We start from the raw sequence: 26687 nt of genomic DNA on the forward strand, positions 1-26687 counted from the left end.
TAGTAATAATGTATTTGTTAATTTTATTTTTAATGTTTGGAACTGTTGTTTATGAATGGATATGACTGAGCACTTTATGAAGCCATAACTAATAAGCAAAGCGAATAAAAAGCGAGTGTATAAAAGCAGTTTGGGTTGAGTGGCAGGGAGGTGGAACCGGTCCAGAACCTATGGTTTGGAAGAGAAACTGAGCCGCTTTGGAGTTACCGGTTTGGAACCGAACCGGTTTAGTTCAGGTTGGCCGGTTTCGGTCCGAACTAGTTTTTTTGTGCGCCAAACACAATGCACCACTGTTGCCAATTTTAAAACCATGAAATTAAAATACAATCCAAATCTCACGTATATTCACCACAATAAACATTATCTTTGAAGTCCAAGATTTTTTTACTTTCATCAAATTTATATAAAAATGATGAATTTTAGTTTTGGAAAATCTTCAAACTTACATCTTCATCGTTATACTTTCCATTTTCAGGTAAAGAGGAACAAACAACTCTTACTGTGATATTAGTAATTGTTTTTGTGACAATTGCTGCCATCGTAATTGCTTCATTGTGTATCTTTATGAGGACCATGAAGAAGAAAACACAAATTTCGTCACCTCATGAAAGTACTCAGAGTAAGTTTCATGTTTGCACCTTAACATTCATAGACTCATAGTTACAAAATTGAACTAACGGATAACGGGGTTATAATACGTAAAACCCCTCTCAGCTCACAAGAAGGAAAAACACATGTGGAAACCAATTTTTTTTAACTTTTAGGGACGACTTATCGTCCCTATAGGTCTTTTTAACCTATAGGAACGACATGTGGTATCCACATCTTTTGTTCCTATAGGCCCCTCCCTACAGGTTACTAAGGTGGTCCCTATTGGTGTTGTCCCCATAGATCAACTTTTAGAGACAAAAAGTCGTCCCTATAGAGTTAAAATAAAAAAAATTGGTTTTAACTTTTTTTTTCGTCATTATTAAATGAAATTTTTTTAAAATATTCAAAGTTATAGAGACGACTTGTGGTCTCTACAAGTTAAAACATTTATTTGTTTTATTTTTGTAATATTAGAATTAAAAAAAAAACAAAAAACAATTTAACTTCAAGCTATAGGGACGACTTTTGGTCCCTATAGAAAAAACTTATTTCAAATACTACAAAACCATATATGAACCAAAAGTCCTCCCCATAGCCTGTTCTATAGGGACGACTTTTGTCCTCCCTAAAAATTTTGTCCCTAAAAGTGTTTTTTCTTGTAGTGGCTCTTGACGCTAAAACTTGCATGTTGTTATTAAACATACATTGCTTTGACTTGTAGTCATAGCATTAAGACAACTTGGTCGCTAAAGCCAGATCTAACTTATCTTTCATTCTACTAGCTGAAACTATGGACATTGGCGTTGCTGAACCATTACAATACAACTTTAGTGCAATCAAAGCAGCAACTAATGACTTTTCCGAAGACAATAAGCTCGGACGAGGTGGATTCGGTGCAGTTTACAAGGTATGGACAAATCAATAATGGTCATTGTGTTTTAAATATTCAGAATATTGATTTTAGTTAAACATTAATACATTATAGCCATCATATGATATATAGGGTACCCTTATAGACGGGAATGAAATAGCAGTTAAGAGACTAGCAAGGAATTCACAACAAGGTGATGTTGAATTCAAGAAGGAGGTTTTCCTAGTTTTGAAGCTTCAACATCGTAATTTGATTAGGCTCCTTGGTTACAGCATAGAAGGAAAGGAAAGACTTCTTATTTATGAGTTCTTGCCAAATGGAAGCCTTAATCAGTTTATATTTGGTAAGTCTTAAAGAGGAAGCATTTTTTCAATCCCAAACATTGATATATAAAGAAAACCATTATGAAGCATTACACATATTCGTGGGTTGGATTTATATTTTACCAAAATTTGGTCAATTTAGCAACCAAACGCAACCAACTATTGGTTTACAAATTGTAGGTTGTTAAGAAAAAAATATCTTTTTCATGATATCATTAAAAATCGTGTTATAAAAGATATTAACACTTTCGTAAGATGACAACTTAATGATGTTTGAACATTTCATTTTTCCATACTCGTGGAAAATGTTGTTTTGCTTCAGTGAATATTGTCACTAATCCCAATTTGTGATGCTCTTTGTAGATCCAACAAAACGTAAACTTCTTGATTGGGAAATTCGATACAATATCATCAAAGGAATTGCAAAGGGATTACTATACCTTCATGAAGATTCTCGTCTAAGAATGATTCATCGTGACATGAAGGCTAGTAATGTTCTGTTAGATGCAGAAATGAACCCTAAAATTGCTGACTTTGGTCTGGCAAGATTGTTTAAACACGAGGAAACTCATGGAGATACGGGTCGTATTGTTGGAACATAGTAAGTCTTCTTTTAGATAAAATTAGTAGGTTCATTACTAGAATTTTAACTTTAGTTCTTTATAACGCCCTATACCCTTTTAGTGTATGGTATTAGGTACAAGATGAGTTTTATAATTCATATTGCACATTACCTATCGTGTTCATGGTATACTCGCAGTATCATGTATGCTCATTTTAGTGTATGCAATACTCCTTTTTGTTAGGATTCTTCTTGATTTGCAGCGGTAATGAAGGGACTGTTTGTATTGTTATTCATAATGAAACAAGAACAAAATACACAGAAGCAGTGAAATGAACGAATGGAGGGTAAACAATGAAGGAAAGATGGACAATTCGAATAGGAATTCAGAATGTCTTGATACCAGATCTTGGTACCGATCTTTACATATATATATATATATATATATATATATATATATATATATATATATATATATATATATATATATATATGTGAGACTTGGCGGTGGTTTGTGGTGGGAATAACTGCCTTTGACAGTTTTGAACATACCACTCGCTTATCTCCATGTTAATAAGTCATTATACATATCGAAAAATATATAAGTTGCACTACAAATACTAGCATAATTAAGTTTATATATCTAATACATCCCCTTAAACTTGATTATGCTTGGAAGCATACATGAGGACGCTCTGATTTGCTTCGTCCACAACTTTCCTCGCCTACTTGAAATTGAATTTCCGGCATTTCTTTTGCATCTTCATGGCTCCTTCCCAGCCGTTACCTGCAAATAAGGCACAGTGTTGCATGGCCTCTTTGTCTTGTAAATCTCCAGCACTCTTCCTTCTTTCGTGGCGAGCATCCGACGAACCTTCACTTTCTTTGATCACTTCCTTATCGATCACTCTCCCTTGCACCGTCTTGAACTTGTAATGGTAAACCAGCACATCGAGATGCATTGCATAAATGATCCTCATGAATTCATCATTGTGATATTCATACCCCATATCCTTTGCAACCACAGCCCACCGGTTATTATCGGTGACGTTCCTGTACCCTCCGTCACGCTTAACCACCATGTAAAGTCCGAGCAAATCCACCTTTCTGTTGTGAGATGCATATGGCAGAATGGGTCGAGTGGTGATTCCCAATCTAACCTTTATAAACCATGTTAACATTTCCTCAAACTTCGTTTCCAATTCATGTTTATACTTACACACAAATTCTCCATCCTCCATCATATCAAGAAGCGATTTACAGTCATAAAAATCATGAAATTCCATTGCATGAATTATCATTTGACTCCAATCCGGTTCTTGTATAGACAGATTCAGATCTTCGAAGTAAGAATTGAGATAATTTTCCTTATATTCATCGTTCATAGCACTTGAATCAATTACCCTCTGTTTATCTTTTAAACCGAGTTCTTCTTCTTTGGTTAAACCGTTCATTGTTGTTCACAAAATTCATAACCGGTGCAGAGAACATCAGAAATATTTTACAAGTGTCACCAGATTTTTCAACCGTGTATCCTTGTAGAGTTAATTGATCCGGACTTAATACGTTTCGATCTAACTCTGGTGCATAGAATACAATTTGTATTCGTAACAATTCATTACTTGATCTGATCTCGACTTCCTCGATACCCCGAGTAAAAAGAAAATTACTTTCCTCTGGTTTTGTTTCTACCCCAACTAAATGTTTAATTCGCTTAAACACGTTCAGATTACCGGCAATATGATGAGGAAACACAGAACTTACATATCAGATATCGCCCCACTGGCCACCCTCCGTTCCGGTAACAATCATCTCTTGATGACTGACAACTTCATTCTCTTGCCTCTGGATTCCATTATCTATTGTTTGATTGATTAATTGAGTGGCCTCATCTTGTTCCTTTGCTTTGCACGTATAGATTTGATGACCGGGTTGATGACAATAATAGCATAATCTTACACGAGGAATTTTTTTTTCTTTTTCATATTTGTCATCGAGGCAGTGTTGACATGGAATCGTTGTTGGATGAATTTCTGCACTCTTTGGAACTGTGGCTCTGATACCACAATGTTGGGATTCTTTTTGATTTACAGCGGTAATGAAGGGACTGTTTGTATTGTTATTCATAATGAAACAAGAACAAAATACACAGAAGCAGTGAAATGAACGAATGGAGGGAAAACAATAAAGGAAAGATGGACAATTCGAATAGGAATTCAGAATGTCTTGATACTAGATCTTGGTACCGGTCATTATATATATATATATATATATATATATATATATATATATATATATATATATATATGAGATTTGGCGGTGGTTTGTGGCGGGAATAACTGCCTTTGACAGTTTTGAACATACCACTCGCTTATCTCCATGTTAATAAGTCATTATACATATCGAAAATATATAAGTTGCACTACAAATTCTAGCATAATTAAGTTTATATATCTAATACTTTTAGTGTATGCCCTACCAAAACTCAATTTGAAACTCACTTCAAAAGCTAAATTTAGGTATAAAATATTCAACTATACATCTCTCAGTTCTATATTTTTTTAAAACTTCAAATTTCTATGATCTTCAACATGTATTTTATTGTTTGTTTAAGATTATATATGATATATTAATCTATTCAGTATAGATTCGAGTAAATGAGTTGGGTAATTAGGCGGCTACCACAGGATACCATACTCACCCAGAAAGTTTTAAAAATAAATCCCATGCCTGAATATTTTAGGCTTCCCACTGGGTGCAGGTCTTTTTGCTATACCTAGCCTCTCTCTATCTCTCTCTCTCCCTTTAATTTATCTCTAACATAAGGTCTAGTTGTTGCTAAAAAAAATACTCATTACCTTTTTCTACCTTTTTTTTTTTTGTTTTGCAAATACTAACCTTTTCTCCATTTTATGCATTCCAATAGTGGTTACATGGCACCCGAATACGTCTTGCATGGTCATTTCTCAGTGAAATCAGACGTCTTTAGCTTTGGAGTGTTGGTACTAGAGATCATAACGGGTCAAGAGAAAAATTGTTTTCAGAATTGTAAGGACCTTCAAAAATGTCTTTAATATACCCGTACATGAAAACCCGGACCCTAAAACCCTAATCTGCATGAAAAATCAAGAAAAACAAGATTTTGGGTTTTAGGCGGGCCGCGTAAGAGATAACTCAATCCTACGCGGGCCGCTACAACTTAGTAATTAAACCGGATAAGTTTTAAGAGTCCAGGCGGGCCGCGTAAAAGCTGAATGTATCTTGACGCGGGCCGCGACAACTTGAAATTATCTGGAAACAGTTTTGGGCCACGTAGTAACCAGCTGTCCGGCCTAGGCCCATGACCCAGCAAGCCTACGCCTAGATTAGGCGGCTAGGCGGGCCGCGTAAGTGTTGCCTATGGGCTTACGCGGGCCGCGTGAAGCCTGTTTTCAGGCTATAAATAGCCAGGGCATGAGACGACCTTCTGTTGTCGAAAACTTTCAATTCTCAGATGAAATAATAGCATTAGAGGGTATAATTTTGAATAGTAGCGAGGTGCTGCCACAATACCGGGTAATAACTCGATCGCTATTACGACTCAACGTCCGATCGATTGAAACTATCCAACGAGTGTTTAAGTGCTGCTCAATTTGGGTTTATACTTTGTTATTCGTCGTGATTCCAACAGGATATCTGAGCTGTGCTCTGTTATTCGTTGTGAATCCGCTGGATATTTAAGTATCGCACTTTGTCATTCATTGTGAGAGTTATATCTCGTGAATTATCGTAACTGTTGTATTAGTTACTAACCTGGTTGTGTGCATTATTGTTACACTAGGTTATTCGGCTTATCAGTAGGCTAAGTATTGCCCGTCTAAACTTGCAATGTGAGTCATTCTCTTTTTATCAAACTGCTTTCCAAAACTTTATTTATTTCAAAGTTATAATTACAGGGATTAAGTTTATGTAATCTTCAATTACTGCCGGTATGTGGGGTTCTGTATACATTACTTATTTCCCGTCACCATTGGACAACGAGTTAGCCAATGGGTGATCTGACCATAGTCACAGAAACTAGTCGAGTGACAAATACCGATTTGGGGTAATTGGTTGATAGAAACATTGTAATCTCCCTTAATACTGTAAATTATAACAACGTGTCTTTTTATTAAAATGAATGATTCACTCAGTATTTCCCCGCTGACAAAATATTTTTACAACATGTTTCAGGTGACCTACTTTGAATCAAGTACAAGTGCTTAGGAGCACTCTGCAGCTTAAAGTAGTGGCTCAAATAAATAAATGAACATGTTTGGTAAAATAAAGGTATTATGAAATTCCTCTAGTGTAAATTACGGGGTTTATCTCGAATTATAAATAAATAATACTCGGGCATTTTCAAATTTAAACGATCCTGTTAAGACTTCCGCTGTGAAAACGAATACCACGGGTTTTCTGTCCCGCGGCTCCTGGACCGGGTCAAACCGGGCACGGGGGCCATGACAGAAAAAGGTGGTATCAGAGCCACTGATTTAAGCCAATTAAGTATTTTAGAAATACTTAACTTATCTGATTGCTATTCTGTGATTTTGTGAGATTTTAGTTTACAAAATTTTAACTTAGGATTGTGTGCGTCTTCGTGTGTGCGGTTAATACACCGAATGTCTGTTGACTGCGTCTACAAAAAGTCTGAAGTCAATATTGGTCAACAGGGGGTCAAAATGTAAATGTTGTGTAAAATAGGCTTAGGATCGCTTATGTGTCAATGTTTATATGTGGACCGCTTATTTGTCAGTTGCCTGGATCGCTTATAGTGCAAGTGGTCTGGATCGCTCATTAGGCATGTCATAGGAGCGACCCAGAAACTCTATATATAGGCCAGAGCGGTTCATAGTTGTTGGGTATGTATGTGTGCTACGGTGCTGAAACTCTGCCAAATTTTCATCAGAAAGCAATAGAAAGATAAGGAATTGAAAGGATAAGCTGTTGTAACTTCATTTACGTTGATTCCGCCTTCGTACGTGAAGATGAACTACCTTGACTGACTTTTCGGGTCATAGAACGGTCCAACAAGTGGTATCAGAGCTCAGGACGAGGAGTTCATACTACTACAGCATAGATCTGCAGAAATCTCTCTTTTCTACTCACTTTCTCTCATACTTTTTCAGTTTCTAGTGGTTCCAACGGTCAAAATTGTCTGAAATTCGAATATAACGTGTAAAACACACTATTAACAAACCCTAGAACGAATCAGGTGAAAATACGGACTAAAAATGGTAAAAACCGGCTAAAAACAGTGGGTCGCGTATTCGAACATTCAGGATCGCTCGAAATACCTGTGTGGATCGCTTTTTCGGACAATATTCCTGTTAGGATCGCTCGAACGGACACTACTTGAACCGCTCGAACGATCATCTCCGGACCGCTCGAACGATCAATTCTCTGGACCGCTCGAAAGAATTGGTCTGAACCGCTCGAACGGACACAATTGAATCGCTTTTCTGACATATTGTGGACCGCTCGAGAGGACACATTTGATATTGTCTGGTTCGCGTATTTGAACATCTCTTTGATTCGCTTATCTGTCATCAGTATAGACAGGATCGCTTTTGTGGTTCTGTTATTTTTCAAAATCAAAATTTTTCTAAGTGTCGGTTGATTTTGCAGGTACGTTCACAATGGATGATATGTTCTTGAATCCATTTAGCGATATGTATGCATTCACGGGTAGTTCGGGAAACAACGATACGACATCGAACAATACGAACGAGAATCAATCAAAGGAGAAAAAGAAGGAAGCTTGGGAGTCTGAGAGATTCAACAAACCGCCAAAGCTTATGGCAATCGATGAATATAGTCGCTGGTCGAGAAAATTTGAGGATTGGTTGATGGCTTTCGCGTATGCAAGTTGGAAGAGTTTGAAAAATGGATATGATCATGGAGATAAAAATGGAGAAACTTTATCAATAGCTGACGAAATTGAATCTTTTGTGGCAGAACAAAAGTGTGTGGCTTTATTGTTTCAGTCGGTGCGGGAAGACATCATTTCGTTGATAGATTACTCCAATGCTAAAGACTTATGGGAAAAACTCAAGAAAAAGTGTCAAGGGAGTAATGAGATTGTAAAAAATAAGACGAAATTGCTTAGAAAAGAATTTGACATGTTTAGTTGTCTTAAAAATGAATCGGTTTGTAAAATGATTGAAAGATTTGGTCATCTGAAGCTGGAACTTGCACGACATAAGATTACGTATTCTCCGGAAGAACTTGTTGATAAACTGTTCGATTCCTTACCAGATGAAGTGGATTGGAGATATTACGCATTAATGTTGAAGAACACTATTTCTCCTGAAAAGTTGACTCTAGATTTGGTGATTGAGAAACTTGAAAGTCATGAGCTTGAATTGAAGAAAACTTACAAAATCAATCACTCATCCTATCAGCAAAACTTGGATCTTTATTATCCGAAAAGCTTGATGCCGAAAGCTACTTCTCCGAAAACTGCATTTTCTGCTGAGAATGTTTCTTCAGCAAACAAAGAAAGTCAAAGCAGTTCAAACATTGGAAGCCACAGTGGTTATCACGGTGGATCTTCATCTTCTGACAAACGTTCTGATGCAAAGTTTTCGTGCAACATCGCGATAGATCTGAAGAACGCACAGAATTTTGATGAAGAGTCGGCCAAGCAACAAATGGTTTTTCTAGCGTCTGTGTTGGAGTCCTATGAAGGTTTGGTGGCCGGAAAGATCGGGAACACAAATCTGACAAAAGAAGACTACGATCAGATAGACCCTGAAGAAATGGAGCTGATCGATATCCGTTGGGCAATGGCAAGTGCAGTTCGACGTGCACAACGCTTTATGGAGATTACTGGGAGAAAACGATTGGTGGTCCATCTACAAAGTTGGGGTTTGATAAATCGAAGGTGACATGCTTTAAGTGTAAACAGAAGGGTCATTTCAAGAGAGAGTGTAGAAATGCGTATGCTGATGAGTCAGAGAATCCGTTTCGAGATGACTATTATAAGAAGGCAATCTACCATCAGAATAAATCTGAGCCGCCCAGATTGAAGCAGCAGGAAGAGAACAGAGACAAATCGAGGGATTTAGCTGTGATTTATGATGATGAGGGTTACGATTGGAGCAAAGAGGTTTTGCCGGAAGAAGATGCTGTTGGTTATGCTTTAATGGCAAAGAATGAGCCTATTCCGTGGAAAGATAATCGAACAGACGAACAGAAGTATAAATACCGGAAGATGATTGTTGAAAACAAGATTATCAGACTTTCTGGTATCTATTTGGAAGCGAGAAGAGCAAATAGATGGGATCCAGACAGAGAGTGCTACCTTGATAGGTATGGCAACATCGCGATTGATGACAAAACGCTAGATATCGAAGCCATCATCCAGGAGTACAAAGAAGAGGATGATTATTGGCAGAAGAAATGGTGGGGAGATGAAGAAGAGAAAAAGAAAAAGAAAGAGTTAATAGATGAAATAGAAAGAAACTCAGAAAATATAAGTTTGGATGAGTTTATTGAATTAATCAACAGGGTTAGAGAAGGAATAACAAAGATTGAAGAATCTAAGAAGGATGAAACTTCAAAATGTGAAGTTGTATGATCAAAATGCGAAAAATCAGAAGCCGACAGTGTGAAACTCTTGAAGGATGTGGAGAGTTTGACATTGGAAAACAGTACTCTGAAAAACGAGAAGAAAGCTGATGACGAACATATTCAGGGTTTACGTTTAAATTGCGAAAAATTGAGATCTGAAAATGATGAATTTTTAAAGATTGTTGAGAGTTTAACAACAGAAAACAAAATTTTGAAAGAAAATGAAAAAGATTTTGAAAGCAAAAGAAAATCTTCAGAAGATGAAGATTTCTGGATAAAATTGGAAAACAAAAATCTGAAAGAAAATGAAACAAGATTTCAAGAACAGTTAAAAGTCTTGGAAAATGAAAAATCTGTTCTTGAAAATCTTAAAATTGAAAATGAAAAATCAATTAAGTCTCATCTTGAGAGAATATCTCAGCTTGAAAATGAAGCTGAGAATTCAAGGATCAAGATTGATGAACTTGAAAAGAAGTTGAAAGGTTTTGTGACTTCATCAGATACGTTGAATTTTCCCTGTCCAAAACCAATCAACTCTGTTCCAATAAGTGACAAGGTCACAAATTTTGACAAAGTCAAAGTTGAAGATTGTGATGAGAAATCTGATGATGAAAATGAAAAAATTGAAAAACAAAAATTGTTTTTGAAATTAAAAGAAAAATTTCAGAAAACTGTTCTACAATCAACTAACTGAAAAAGGTGAATGCTCTAAGCAAAAACCTTTGAAGAAGAAAGCGGAACAGAAACAAAAAATTAAAAAGGAGAAAATTGTTCAAAAAGAAAATAACAGCTCATCAGATCGATCATCCAATCAAAATCAAAAATCACAAAAATTGAAAAATCAAAACTCAAAAGTTGTTGGTAATAAGTGGTGCAGGTCGGACCACAGTGCTCAAAAGTCAAATCCAACAATCAAGAGGAGGAAAGAGTATCACCAAGCCAAACAGTGCTTTGATCTGAGCGTTTGGTGTGACAATGGTGATTGGTATGATAACAGAGTGTGCTACAAATGTGGTTATCAAGGACACATTGCTGTTAACTGCCAGAATTGGAGCTATGAGATGAGGAGATGTTATAACTGCCAAATCAAAGGTCACATTGCCAGAGATTGCCCAATGAGATCAAATGGAAGATCAAGGGCTGTATCTCAGAAAAGGGTGATGAAGTCATTCAAAGTCAAAGAAAAGCCCAAGGAACTGAGAGTTTCAGAACAGAAAGTCAAAGAACAGAAGGTTCAAGAACCTAAAGTTCTAGAAAAGAAAGTGAAGCTTTCTCAGGGGCAGAAAGATAGACTGAGGAAAAAGAGGTTTCGCTAGGTTTCGCTAGGTGTCGTTAGGTAATGTTAGGTCAGTATACGGTATGACACGATACGAAAGGAGCAGATCTGAACAAGAATGATGTTATCATTCTTATTGATGACATCATGACATCATTAAAAAAAAAGGCATGCACAGGATTTCGATTATGTACGTAATGCATGGAGACATTAAAGATGGTTCGCTTGAAATGCATAAAGATGGTTCGCTTGAAATACAAGCATTGACCAAATTATATAAAGGAGGTGGTCATATAAGCGAATCTAGAAGATTAGAGATCAGAAGACAAGCAATCAGAGAATACAGTCCATTCGTTCATCTTCAAACCTACAGTTCTTCAAGATCTCATCAAACAACAACATCAAGAACACTCCGTTTACGTCACGTTGATCAGATTTCGAGTGTGTAGTATGTAGATCGAGTCGAAACTCTGTCCGGTTGTCGTCGTTTCGTAATAAACGTTGTTCAATTACATCTTCGCGCACGATTACGGTTCGATTTAACGGATTCCGCACGTTAAATCGAATCCATCGCAGATCTAGTGATCGTTTACGATCCGATCCTGAACTCACAAGTGGTATCAGAGAATATCTGGAAAGGCTCAGTCTGAGGTCACTAGTCTGAAGGCACATTTAGTAGATTTATTCGGGATATAAACCTAAAATTTCAAACTAGTGAAATTCGTGGGGAATACTACTTGGATATATAGGTAACCCCTGAAATCTCGTTTGAAAGGTCTCGTATTCTGATATACTAGGTGGTTATACTCTATGATGTCTGGGGTATTATTCCGGGACTTCTGCTGAACGGTAGTTCTGACCTAGTCCTTGGCTAATACTTTCACCAAAATGCTTGAAATATAGCATGAAGCCCTCAGCTGATTAGACAATAAAATTGATAATCAGTTGTTGTAGCTGAAAAGATCCTCTAAAGGGGACACACTGCTAAGTCGAAACTGATATCTCTCTGCTGAACGGATGTTCTGACCTGAGATCCCTCAGTTCTCGCATTTAACCTCTAATTTATGTACAGACATCGTTGTAGTATTCTTGCCTGTAAGACTGAATGTTGGGATTCTGGATACGGGAGTATATTCAAGAGGTGGGACACATGAATTGATCTATATTATTAAAACACTTAAACAGTATCCTGAATAGATTGAAGTTTGTATGAGAATTTAAGATGGATCAGTATATCGACAATCGAGGTGAATTGTTTAAGTCTGAGTATGTAATGTAGCTTAACGATACTTGTAATCTGTCTGAAAAGCTGATATGATTCCCTGACACGCTCGCCAAAAACAAACCTGTAAATAGTTTATTTTCTGCAATTTAAGTTTCCTGTTATTTCATTTCTTAGTTCAGATCATTTTAAAATCCAAAAAGATTTTATTTCTGCTTTATTTTAGACAAACCAGAGTGGAAAGTTGTTTGTCGGACTCTAGAAAGATGAAGCAGATGCAGGAGATTCTGAGCTGAAGAATGAGGAAAGCTTACATTGTTGGAAATATGTTTGTTTCAAAAGTCACAAACAAGTTCATTAAGTTGATACTTGTTATTTTCAGAAAGAAAATTGGAAAATTGTTTTACTAAATCAGTTTGTTTCGTCAAAAAGATCAACCAGGGTCATTAAATTGAACTTGGTAGATTAATCAAGTATTCAGGGTCATTAACTTGAACTTGTAAACTTGAGTGGATTTCTAAAACTGATTGAATTAGTGTTTATTGTTAGAGAGGATTAGATTGTAATGATTATTGTTTGAGAAACAGGTTTGGACTTTATTTCCCAACGGAGGCAAATTGTCAAAGTCTAACCAGATATCTCAAGATTCCAGCATACTGAGAGGGGGAGTCTGTGAAAGGGGGGAGTCTGAATCAACAGCTATTGGGAAGTTGAAGTTAGAGCAAGGTGATGCTGAATCCTGTGAAGAATGCTTGTGAAGATAGTCAGAGTTCGTGAAAAGACAAAGTCTAAAGACTACGTGTTGGACCGTTCTATGACCCGAAAAGTCAGTCAAGGTAGTTCATCTTCACGTACGAAGGCGGAATCAACGTAAATGAAGTTACAACAGCTTATCCTTTCAATTCCTTATCTTTCTATTGCTTTCTGATGAAAATTTGGCAGAGTTTCAGCACCGTAGCACACATACCTACCCCACAACTATGAACCGCTCTGGCCTATATATAGAGTTTCTGGGTCGCTCCTATGACATGCCTAATGAGCGATCCAGACCACTTGCACTATAAGCGATCCAGGCAACTAACAAATAAGCGGTCCACATATAAACATTGACACATAAGCGATCCTAAGCCTATTTTACACAACATTTACATTTTGACCCCCTGTTAACCAATATTGACTTCAGACTTTTTGTAGACGCAGTCAACAGACATTCCGTGTATCAACAGACTCCCCCTTGGATGTTGACGTAGTCTTTTAGCATCTTCAGATCCGTAGTGTTGATACACGGAATGTCTGTTGACTGCGTCTACAAAAAGTCTGAAGTCAATATTGGCCAACAGGGGGTCAAAATGTAAATGTTGTGTAAAATAGGCTTAGGATCGCTTATGTGTCAATGTTTATATGTGGACCGCTTATTTGTCAGTTGCCTGGATCGCTTATAGTGCAAGTGGTCTGGATCGCTCATTAGGCATGTCATAGGAGCGACCCAGAAACTCTATATATAGGCCAGAGCGGTTCATAGTTGTGGGGTATGTATGTGTGCTACGGTGCTAAAACTCTGCCAAATTTTCATCAGAAAGCAATAGAAAGATAAGGAACTGAAAGGATAAGCTGTTGTAACTTCATTTACGTTGATTCCGCCTTCGTACGTGAAGATGAAGTACCTTGACTGACTTTTCGGGTCAAAGAACGGTCCAACAAGTGGTATCAGAGCTCAGGACGAGGAGTTCATACTACTACAGCATAGATCTGCAGAAATCTCTCTTTTCTACTCACTTTCTCTCATACTTTTTCAGTTTCTAGTGGTTCCAACGGTCAAAATTGTCTGAAATTCGAATATAACGTGTAAAACACACTATTAACAAACCCTAGAACGAATCAGGTGAAAATACGGACTAAAAATGGTAAAAACCGGCTAAAAACAGTGGGTCGCGTATTCGAACATTCAGGATCGCTCGAAATACCTGTGTGGATCGCTTTTTCGGACAATATTCCTGTTAGGATCGCTCGAACGGACACTACTTGAACCGCTCGAACGATCATATCCGGACCGCCCGAACGATCAATTCTCTGGACCGCTCGAAAGAATTGGTCTGAACCACTCGAACGGACATAATTGAATCGCTTTTCTGACATATTGTGGACCGCTCGAGAGGACACATTTGATATTGTCTGGTTCGCGTATTTGAACATCTCTTTGATTCGCTTATCTGTCATCAGTATAGACAGGATCGCTTTTGTGGTTCTGTTATTTTTCAAAATCAAAATTTTTCTAAGTGTCGGTTGATTTTGCAGGTACGTTCACAATGGATGATATGTTCTTGAATCCATTTAGCGATATGTATGCATTCACGGGTAGTTCGGGAAACAACGATACGACATCGAACAATACGAACGAGAATCAATCAAAGGAGAAAAAGAAGGAAGCTTGGGAGTCTGAGAGTGCATTCGGTACATTCAACAAACCCACAAAGCTTATGGCAATCAATGAATATAGTCGTTGGTCGAGAAAATTTGAGGATTGGTTGATGGCTTTCACGTATGCAAGTTGGAAGAGTTTGAAAAATGGATATGATCATGGAGATAAAAATGGAGAAACTTTATCATCAGCTGACGAAATTGAATCTTTTGTGGCAGAACAAAAGTGTGTGGCTTTATTGTTTCAGTCGGTGCGGGAAGACATCATTTCGTTGATAGATTACTCCAATGCTAAAGACTTATGGGAAAAACTCAAGAAAAAGTGTCAAGGGAGTAATGAGATTGTAAAAAATAAGACGAAATTGCTTAGAAAAGAATTTGACATGTTTAGTTGTCTTAAAAATGAATTGGTTTGTAAAATGATTGAAAGATTTGGTCATCTGAAGCTGGAACTTGCACGACATAAGATTACGTATTCTCCGGAAGAACTTGTTGATAAACTGTTCGATTCCTTACCAAATGAAGTGGATTGGAGATATTACGCATTAATGTTGAAGAACACTATTTCTCCTGAAAAGTTGACTCTAGATTTGGTGATTGAGAAACTTGAAAGTCATGAGCTTGAATTGAAGAAAACTTACAAAATCAATCACTCATCCTATCAGCAAAACTTGGATCTTTATTATCCGAAAAGCTTGATGCCGAAAGCTACTTCTCCGAAAACTGCATTTTCTGCTGAGAATGTTTCTTCAGCAAACAAAGAAAGTCAAAGCAGTTCAAACATTGGAAGCCACAGTGGTTATCACGGTGGATCTTTATCTTCTGACAAACGTTCTGATGCAAAGTTTTCGTGCAACATCGCGATAGATTTGAAGAACGCACAGAATTTTGATGAAGAGTCGGCCAAGCAACAAATGGTTTTTCTAGCGTCTGTGTTGGAGTCCTATGAAGGTTTGGTGGCCGGAAAGATCGGGAACACAAATCTGACAAAAGAAGACTACGATCAGATAGACCCTGAAGAAATGGAGCTGATCGATATCCGTTGGGCAATGGCAAGTGCAGTTCGACGTGCACAACGCTTTATGGAGATTACTGGGAGAAAAACGATCGGTGGTCCATCTACAAAGTTGGGGTTTGATAAATCGAAGGTGACATGCTTTAAGTGTAAACAGAAGGGTCATTTCAAGAGAGAGTGCAGAAATGCGTATGCTGATGAGTCAGAGAATCCGTTTCGAGATGACTATTACAAGAAGGCAATCTACCATCAGAATAAATCTGAGCCGCCCAGATTGAAGCAGCAGGAAGAGAACAGAGACAAATCGAGGGCTTTAGCTGTGATTTATGATGATGAGGGTTACGATTGGAGCAAAGAGGTTTTGCCGGAAGAAGATGCTGTTGGTTATGCTTTAATGGCAAAGAATGAGCCTATTCCGTGGAAAGATAATCGAACAGACGAACAGAAGTATAGATACCGGAAGATGGTTGCTGAAAACAAGATTATCAGACTTTCTGGTGTATATCTAGATGCAAAAAGAGCGAATAGATGGGATCCAGACAGAGAGTGCTACCTTGATAAGTATGGCAACATTGCAATTGATGACAAAACGCTTGATATCGAGGCCATCATCAAGGAGTATAAAGAAGAAGATGAATATTGGCAGCACAAGTGGTGGGGAACACCAACGTCAAAGATGATTGAAGAAGAGAAAGAGAAAGAGAAAGAGGAGAAAGAAAAGAAAGAAAAAGAAGAGATTGATGAAGTGAAGAAGATTGATACGGGTTTGATCGATGTTACGCAAGAGTTGACAGCTGAAAATCTGGGAAAGATGGCTGACAAAGTGCTAGCTGCAAAAGCACTTGAGGTAGATCCTAATTCTGTTTCTGAGTCTAAGGATCAGGTCAGTCAAAATGTGTCAGCTAATGTGTCAGGTAAGAAGATTGATGGAAACATTGACTGCAAAAATTGCACAAAAGAATGCAATTTCTGTAGTACTGTCACATACCTCAACAATGAGAAAATTAAAAACCTGACAGCCAAGGTCAGCAGTGTTGAGGATCAAATACTCGGTCGTGACAAAACTGTGAGAGCTTCAACTGAACGAATCAAAGAGTTAACTTCTCAAATGGAAAAAGATAAAATTGATCATGAAAAGGTTAAAACTAAAAATGAAAAGTTAATTCTTGAAAATCGTAAAATTTCTAAAAAATTTAAAAAACTCAAAACCACAGTTAAAGAAAGTGATGAACGAAATGGTAAAACGTTTAAAGAAAATGAACATTTGCGAGCTGTGGTGAGAATAAAAGAAGAATTAATTAATAAACAACTGGATGAGATCGCTCAATTGAAACTTAAAGTTCAAGAAGCTAAAATAGAGAATGAGCGAATTCAGTTGAAACTTAACAGTTATAACTCTGCAAGCTTTGTGTTGCAGAATATTGTTCCTAAACCTATAGGAAAAAACAAAGCTGGAGAGGATGTGTTTTCAGATGGTACTGGTGTAGGGTTTCACAAAGTTCCACCGTCGATTTTGCACAATTACACTAAAAAGGAATCTGGGTTGGTTGGACTTGAGGAAGAAAGTGATGTTACACTTCCTGAAAACATTGATGTCATGTTCACGTCTTCCAATGACGAGGGTGTCCAAAGTGATGTGGTGAAAAGTGTGGTAGACAAAGTGCTTAAACCGGATTGTGACACTTCTGAGGAGGATGGGTGTTTTCTAGACAGATACATTCCGAAACAAAAGTCCAAGAACAACTTAGATGAAGAATCAAACCTTGTCATGTACAAGATGATGGGTTCGGATAAGTTGTTTTCGGATTCAGAGTTTCCAATTGAGAATGTTAATATGAATAAATTGACAAATGTTTTCAAACTTGTTGAAGTCGAGTTGTCAGCAGTGAACAATTTGAGTCGAAAGAAAGAGAGGGTTTACAACAAGAAAACTGTTTATCCACCACGTTTTTACAATAACAATAGAAACAACTGGTCAGGTGGTTATCAGGGGGGTAAACCATTTCAGAAAAGAAATGTTTCAAACAAGAGGTTTGTCGAAAAGAAAAAGTTTATGAACAGTTTAAGTTCACTTGCTGATGAAGAAAAAGTAATTTTTTCAAAATCAAACAAAGACTTTTTGGAAGACTTGGAGCTCAATTGGAGAATTAGAGATCTAGTTGTAGAGAGAGAAAGTCTAGAGAGAGAAAGTCTCTCTACGTGATTCCTGGCATTGTACACGACGTCATATTAATCGAATCACGTTTTCTTGTACGTTTTCTTGGATCGTTTACGGATTCTGCGTAAGAAGAGGAAGAAGGCCAGAGAATATCTGGAAAGGATTTTGTCCTCAGGTTCTTCAGTTGGTGAGAATAAAAGTACTGATGAATCGCTTCATTCGACTGCAAAGTCAAACAAGCCGAGTTCATCAGTTACAAATTTGAGGACAACAGAGAAAAAGGAGAAAAAGAAACGTGTCGGCGATGAATCTGACAGATCAAAGTCAGACAAGCCACATTCAGGCAATGATTCTGGTTCGACAAAACCAGAAGAGCCAGTTGTTGAGGTAAAAACTATCAAACCCAAGGCTGGTCAGGCTTGGGTGGATCTTTTCAAATGAAAAACCCTGACTTGCCGGAGTTCCCAGGTTGGTAAGCGTGGAACATGAATCGGCATACTTCTTGAGAAATTTCACTCTGGTGATTTTTCGTCTTACATGTGGTAAATCAGGGACATTAAGTTGTACTTGATTTTCTACAAGTGATGTTTGTGATTAAAGGAAAACAATGTGATGAAATAACCCCGAGTTTATGAAACAACACACAAAACTAATTTTCCGGAAAAACCATTTTGATTAAAACAAACTTAAGTGTTTTGAAATCATAATGGGAAAATAGTTTGTTGTGAGGGGGAGTTCTGATTGTTTATGCCAAAATGAATGGCGAATTGAAGTGATTCAATATCAGTTTGTCATTTTATTTGTACAGTTTTCAAATTTTACTTGAAAATCAAAATTGAAACATATTTTGATTTTAGGGGGAGAAAAATTTAAAAAATTAGAAAATTTGAAAATACCAAAAATATTGAAAAAGCAAAAATGAGTTTTGTTGATAAAAGAGGAAATGATAGTACATCAGCTAAACAATTACAGTATGCTAAAGATTTGGAAAGACAAAATGAGTTAAACAGTCTCACTAACGATGTGTCGATAGGTTTTCACACATTTAGTAGATTTATTCGGGATATAAACCTAAAATTTCAAACTAGTGAAATTCGTGGGGAACACTACTTGGATATATAGGTAACCCCTGAAATCTCGTTTGAAAGGTCTCATATTCTGATATACTAGGTGGTTATACTCTATGATGTCTGGGGTATTATTCCGGGACTTCTGCTGAACGGTAGTTCTGACCTAGTCCTTGGCTAATACTTTCACCAAAATGCTTGAAATATAGCATGAAGCCCTCAGCTGATTAGACAATAAAATTGATAATCAGTTGTTGTAGCTGAAAAGATCCTCTAAAGGGGACACACTGCTAAGTCGAAACTGATATCTCTCTGCTGAACGGAAGTTCTGACCTGAGATCCCTCAGTTCTCGCATTTAACCTCTAATTTATGTACAGACATCATTGTAGTATTCTTGCCTGTAAGACTGAATATTGGGATTCTGGATACGGGAGTATATTCAAGAGGTGGGACACATGAATTGATCTATATTATTAAAACACTTAAACAGTATCCTGAATAGATTGAAGTTTGTATGAGAATTTAAGATGGATCAGTATATCGACAATCGAGGTGAATTGTTTAAGTCTGAGTATGTAATGTAGCTTAACGGTACTTGTAATCTGTCTGAAAAGCTGATATGATTCCCTGACAAGCTCGCCAAAAACAAACCTGTAAATAGTTTATTTTCTGCAATTTAAGTTTCCTGTTATTTCATTTCTTAGTTCAGATCATTTTAAAATCCAAAAAGATTTTATTTCTGCTTTATTTTGGACAAACCAGAGTGGAAAGTTGTTTGTCGGACTCTAGAAAGATGAAGCAGATGCAGGAGATTCTGAGCTGAAGAATGAGGAAAGCTTACATTGTTGGAAATATGTTTGTTTCAAAAGTCACAAACAAGTTCATTAAGTTGATACTTGTTATTTTCAGAAAGAAAATTGGAAAATTGTTTTACTAAATCAGTTTGTTTCGTCAAAAAGATCAACCAGGGTCATTATATTGAACTTGGTAGATTAATCAAGTATTCAGGGTCATTAACTTGAACTTGTAAACTTGAGTGGATTTCTAAAACTGATTGAATTAGTGTTTATTGTTAGAGAGGATTAGATTGTAATGATTATTGTTTGAGAAACAGGTTTGGACTTTATTTCCCAACGGAGGCAAATTGTCAAAGTCTAACCAGATATCTCAAGATTCCAGCATACTGAGAGGGGGAGTCTGTGAAAGGGGGGAGTCTGGATCAACAGCTATTGGGAAGTTGAAGTTAGAGCAAGGTGATGCTGAATCCTGTGAAGAATGCTTGTGAAGATAGTCAGAGTTGGTGAAAAGACAAAGTCTAAAGACTACGGATCTGAAGATGCTAAAAGACTACGTCAACATCCAAGGGGGAGTCTGTTGATACACGGAATGTCTGTTGACTGCGTCTACAAAAAGTCTGAAGTCAATATTGGTCAACAGGGGGTCAAAATGTAAATGTTGTGTAAAATAGGCTTAGGATCGCTTATGTGTCAATGTTTATATGTGGACTGCTTATTTGTCAGTTGCCTGGATCGCTTATAGTGCAAGTGGTCTGGATCGCTCATTAGGCATGTCATAGGAGCGACCCAGAAACTCTATATATAGGCCAGAGCGGTTCATAGTTGTTGGGTATGTATGTGTGCTACGGTGCTGAAACTCTGCCAAATTTTCATCAGAAAGCAATAGAAAGATAAGGAATTGAAAGGATAAGCTGTTGTAACTTCATTTACGTTGATTCCGCCTTCGTACGTGAAGATGAACTAACTTGACTGACTTTTCGGGTCATAGAACGGTCCAACATGTGCTAACAGCATGAATGAAATATCAGAAGCCCTACAAAATATTTCAATCCATAGTACAGATATGGATATCACCAGTATTACTACTGGATACCAGGCGGACGTAGAGGAGCCCATGGTATTTAAAGCCCAGCCTCAGGAAAAACCTAAAATAGTGAAAAAGAGACATAGGTGGGCGGGTTGGAGGCGTGTGCGCAGGAAAAAGCCAGCAACCCAGAAAACCATGAAAAAGGACGACCCAAAAGACAAAGGGAAGGGCATAAAAATTGGAGAAAGTTCTAGACAAAATCAGGAACCATTATCTTGGGAAGAAGAACTAGATCACAAACTGTCACTAGGAGATATCATCGGACCAGCCAATGAAACTCTCTTTAGCTACCCAGCAGAAGCTCTATTACCTGTTAACCTAGAACCTGCCATTCCAGACCCTATTATGCACCCTAGACCTTTTCCAGGAACACTAGAACAGTGGTGGTCTGCCGACTGGCAATTTTAGAACATCATGAATAGCCCTAACACTTTTCTCCCTCAATTCGACCCGGAACCTATACCCAACCCACCAACGAGTAACGAAAATTTAGCTGAACTCCGCCACTACGGCGAAGAGTTGGTGGATGCAGGAAATAGGATTCGGGAGGTAGGAGAGCAGATCTCCTGGAAATACGACGAGAGGGAACGTCGTTTCTGAAAAAGCCAGTTAACAGAAAGTGCAGAGGGTGGTGTGGTTGTAATGTATAATAGTAAAATATAACTCTTGTAAAATAGTTTTAAATAAAACCTTGTAAGATAAGTAGTGTGTACGGACGCATAGTATTAAAAATATATAAAAATCGAATAGTCGCAAAGTCGACAATTTTGGCTGTACATGTTCGTGTGATTATTTGTTTCTTTAATTATATTTTAGTATTTGTTAATGTACAGAATGGATAAACAAAAGCTTTCGGATATTTACCATCAACTAGATAGTACCCAAAAGACTAAGAGAACCTCGTCCCAATCAAATTCCTCAAGATATTCAGTGAATACCAATGAAGGAATATTTATTCGTAAAGCATCCTATGAAAACCCACTCTCTCTTGAGAAGAGAGATTGGATCATTAGAAAAAGCCAAGAGAAAGTAGGAACATCCAATTCCAAAGCAGTAGTAATTAATAAGGAAACCGATACAAACCCACCGTGGGAAGACGAGTTAGATGAAAAATGATCAGACCTATATATGTTAGCCACTACTGCAGTGAACCTTGATCCGTAATCCAGATAAGTAGTCAAACCAAGACCAACCCTGGTAAATAAATAAGTATGAGAAAATAAAATAAAGGCAGGGTGTAGTTGTTAAAGTAGTAGTATGTTTTTGGAATTTCAGAAGTAATAAATCTATAAGATTGTGTGTTTGCTATCTTAAATAAAGTTTGATTGTACCGTGTACTCAAGTATTTGTACTAAATAATAGTTCATAAACGTCCAGATGAAACACGCCGTAAATGAACCGGTTAATGAAGTTAACCAGTCAGAACATAATAACGAGGATCACTTCTTAAATCGGCAAGACATAGAAAATATCGTTGCTCAAGGAATAGTTAATGTTATCCCAGCTATCGTTGTTGCGGTAAAAAGTCCTGTTGAGCCTTCGCAAGCTCACCCTAGTAAACGTACGCATGACGATACTGCAAGTAATAGTATCAACGAAGGTGGTAATAATAATGATAATAGAATTCAGGCCCCGATACACAAAAGGATTAAAGCTGCAACACCTGGTTGCACTTACAAAGAATTCCTTGCTTGTAAACCTGTGGAATTTGCAGGCAACGAAGGGGCGACTGCGGCACCGCATTGGTTGGAGAAAACCAAAGCAGTAATTAAAATAAGCAAATGTGCCGAGGAAGATAATGTCATGTACGCTTCGCACCTTTTCAAGGAAGAAGCGTTAGAATGGTGGAACACAGTATTACAAGCCAAGGGAAGTGACATGGCTTACGCCATGATTTGGGAGGAATTTAAACATCTGATAGAAAGGAAGTTCTGCCCTGAATATGAGAAAGAGCAGATGGCGAATAAATTTCTGAGCCACCGAATGGTGGATGTAGATTGTCGAGGGTATACTTCAAAATTCTTTGAGTATGCCAGAATTGTACCTACTCTGGCTTCGCCAGAACCGGTACTTATTTCTCGCTATATTTGGGGTTTAATTAGCGAGATTCGTGATATTGTCAAAGCTGCGAGACCACGCACGGTTGACGATGCGGTGGAATTAGCCAACACTTTGACTGACGGACTGGTACGCACTCGAGAAGAAAATAGAAAGAAGGATTTGGCATAGAAAATTACTCAAGGATTTTGTGTGGGTAGTGGTAGTAACTTCAAGAAAAGGGGAAGAGGGCAATTTTCTGTTCCGCCGCTTTGCAGAAACTGTAAGAAGAAGCATTATGGAAGATGTAGGGAAACCTGCAACTTTTGCAAAGCTGTAGGACATCGTGAAGAGAATTGCAGGAAGAAAACCACAGTCTGCTTTAACTGCGGAGAAACTAGACATTTCAGACCAGACTGCCCTAAACTGGTTAAACCCGTAGATAATAAGGCGAAACCTGCTAAAGGAAATACCAAGAAGAACGCAAGAGCCTTTCAGTTGACTACTCAGGAAGCTGAACTAATTCCTGATGTCATAGCTGGTACGTTTTTAGTTCACAACGTTTATGCAAAAGTATTGTTTGACTCTGGTGCAAACCAAAGTTTTATAAATACTTCGTTCTGCCAAGCCCTTAATTTACCTTTAACCAACCTTAGGCAGATTTTTACAGTCGAAACGGCAGATGGAAATTCTGTTAAAATAGATAAAGTTTTGCAAGAAGGAAAAATAGAACTTTTAGGCCATAAATTTTCTGCAAACCAGTTACCCATGAACTTAGCCGGATTTGATGTCGTATTAGGAATGGATTGGTTAGTAGCCAACCATGCTCGAATTCTCTGTGATAAAAATTCCATAGAAATTCATACACCCCCAGGAGAATTAGTAATAATTACCGAAGATAAACCACAAAATCCACTGAAATTTATTTCAGTAATGAAGTTGGCCAGTTATTCAAGAAAACAAGGAATAGCATATATGGTTTCAGTAGTTGTTAATACCAAAAGTAAGAAACTGGAAGACATTCTAATAGTAATCGAATACCCAGATGTCTTTCCAGAAGATTTACCAGGATTACCACCTGATAGGGAGGTAGAATTTAGAATTCATCTAATTCCTGGAACTATACCAATGGCCAAGGCTCCTTATCGGTTAGCGCCAACTGAAATGTTAGAATTAAAGAAACAGTTAGATGAATTACTAAGTAAAGGATTTATACGACCAAGTTCCTCTCCATGGGGAGCCCCTGTGTTGTTTGTAAAGAAGAAAGACGGATCGATGAGAATGTGTATCGATTATAGGGAATTAAACAAAGTTACAATTAAGAATCGATACCCATTACCTAGGATTGATGATCTTTTTGATCAATTGCAAGGAGCTAGATATTTTTCTAAGATAGATTTGCGCTCCGGATATCATCAATTGAAGGTATAAGAAGAAGACATACCTAAAACTGCTTTTAGAACTAGGTATGGACATTACGAGTTTACAGCCATGCCCTTCGGGTTAGCAAATGCTCCAGCAGCATTTATGGACATGATGAACAGAATCTGTAAGCCATACTTGGATAAATTTGTGATCCTTTTCATCGACGATATACTTATTTATTCCAAAAGTCAGGAGGAACATTGTGAGCACCTACATGCACTCTTAACTTTGTTAAGAAAAGAAAAGCTTTAAGCTAAATTCTCAAAGTGTGAATTCTGGCTACCAGAGGTGCAATTCTTAGGACACATGGTGAATCACGAAGATATTCACGTAGATCCTTCCAAGATTGAAGCCATCACCAAATGGAAAGCCCCGCAATCAGCAACGGAAGTTAGAAGTTTTCTAGGATTAGCTGGTTATTATAGACGTTTTATTAAAGATTTTTCTAAGATAGCCGTACCATTAACCAAGCTAACCTGTAAAGCTGTAAAATTTGAATGGGGACCAAAACAGGAAGAGGCTTTTAGGATTTTAAAGCAAAGATTAACAAATGCCCCAATCTTAGCATTACCTGATGGAACAGAAGATTTTGAAGTCTACTGTGATGCTTCTATGCTAGGATTAGGATGTGTGTTAATGCAACGCAAAAAGGTAATTGCGTACGCCTCAAGGCAGCTGAAAAAGCACGAGGAAAACTACACAACTCATGACTTAGAATTAGGAGCAGTAATTTTTGCCCTTAAGATTTGGAGACACTATCTGTACGGAAGTAAATTTACTGTCTCTACAGATCATAAAAGCTTAAGGTATATATTTGGGCAAAAAGAATTAAACATGAGACACAGAAGATGGATGGAAATCCTAAGCGATTACGACTGTGATATTCAATATCACGAAGGAAAGGCAAACGTAGTCGCAGATGCCTTAAGTCGTAAATACCATGAAAAGCAAAGGCGAATTCGTGCTCTTAGATTAAATCTGCAGATATATTTAATGGAACAATTAAAGAATGTTCAAACCACAGCAATCAAGGATGATGCTGAAGGAATGAAAGGACGAACGAAAGAATTGGAACAAGGAATGATGGAATTTGGAGATTCCATAAGAAAAGAATTTGGGTACCTAAACAGGGAGATTTAAGGAATAAGATTTTAGAGGAAGCCCATAAATCTAGGTATACCATGCACCCTGGAAATAATAAAATGTACCAAGATTTAAGAAATAATTTCTGATGGATAGGTATGAAAAAGGACATAGCTAGTTATGTATCTAAGTGTCTTACTTGTTCACAAGTTAAGGCTGAACACCAGAAACCCTCAGGGTTACTTCAACAATTAGAAATGCCTGTTTGGAAATGGGAAATTATAACCATGGATTTTGTTACTAAGTTATCCAAAACCAGAAAAGGTAATGATACGATTTGGGTAATTGTGGACCGATTAACCAAGTCAGCTCATTTTCTACCCATGAAAGAAACTTTCACCATGGAAAGATTGGCGAAATTATACGTAAATGAAGTAGTATCCCTACATGGAGTTCCACTCTCTATTGTATCGGATAGGGATAGTTGTTTTACTTCACATTTCTGGACAAGTTTCCAAGAAGCCATGGGTACTCGATTAAATTTAAGCACAGCTTATCATCCCCAAACAGACGGACAAAGTGAAAGAACCATTCAAACCTTGGAAGACATGCTTAGGGCATGTGTAATAGATTTTGGTGGAAATTGGGATGATCATTTGCCCTTAATTGAATTCTCCTATAACAATAGTTATCATGCAAGCATTGAAGCTGCCCCGTTCGAAGCACTGTATGGACGCAAATGTAGAACTCCAGTTTGTTAGGCGGAAATAGGAGAAAGTCAGTTATCAGGACCTGAGATTGTACAGGAAACTACTGACAAAATAACTCAGATCAAGGAAAGACTGAAAACGGCTCGGGATCGCCAGAAAAGTTATGCAGACAACCGTCGTAAGCCGTTAGAATTCCAAGTCGGAGACAAGGTACTTTTAATAGTTTCTCCTTGGAAAGGAGTAGTACGATTTGGAAAGAAAGGAAAGCTGAGTACAAGATACGTAGGACCATTCCAAGTAATCCAACGAATAGGACCAGTTGCTTACCGTTTACGACTACCAGAGGAGTTAGCTGGAGTACATGATGTATTTCATGTATCCAATCTTAAGAAATGTCTATCTGACGAATCTCTGGTAGTACCTCTCCAAGATGTACAAGTAAATGAAA

The 26687-nt window shown here is 37.5% G+C and overlaps 1 protein-coding gene across 2 annotated transcripts; it reads left to right on the forward strand.

Annotated features, from left to right (window-relative positions):
* The first annotated feature begins 384 nt into the window (after nt 1-384).
* Nucleotides 385-5428, forward strand: LOC110919995 (cysteine-rich receptor-like protein kinase 8). Of its 2 annotated transcripts, XR_004882911.1 has the most exons (6): nt 385-619; nt 1374-1498; nt 1595-1655; nt 1735-1805; nt 2149-2386; nt 5274-5428. XR_004882911.1 is itself a non-coding variant. In XM_022164242.2 (5 exons), exons 1-5 carry the CDS (start codon nt 565-567, stop codon nt 5419-5421), a joined length of 777 nt encoding a protein of 258 aa, XP_022019934.2. In that variant the 5' UTR covers nt 385-564; the 3' UTR covers nt 5422-5428. The 2 variants fall into 2 exon arrangements, 1 of the variants encoding a protein (XP_022019934.2); XM_022164242.2 differs by having other exon boundaries at nt 1595-1805.
* Nucleotides 5429-26687: the final 21259 nt, after the last annotated feature.

Source organism: Helianthus annuus, chromosome 16 (assembly GCF_002127325.2).
Source record: "Helianthus annuus cultivar XRQ/B chromosome 16, HanXRQr2.0-SUNRISE, whole genome shotgun sequence".
NCBI classification, from domain to species: Eukaryota; Viridiplantae; Streptophyta; class Magnoliopsida; order Asterales; family Asteraceae; genus Helianthus; species Helianthus annuus.

Excerpts from the sequence above, each read along its gene's own strand:
- LOC110919995 (XM_022164242.2), top strand. The coding sequence starts at position 565 with ATGAGGACCATGAAGAAGAAAACACAAATTTCGTCACCTCATGAAAGT. Across the intron at positions 1,806-2,148 it reads CCTTAATCAGTTTATATTTG|ATCCAACAAAACGTAAACTT; the intron begins GTAAGTCTTAAA and ends TGCTCTTTGTAG. Across the intron at positions 2,387-5,273 it reads GGTCGTATTGTTGGAACATA|TGGTTACATGGCACCCGAAT; the intron begins GTAAGTCTTCTT and ends GCATTCCAATAG.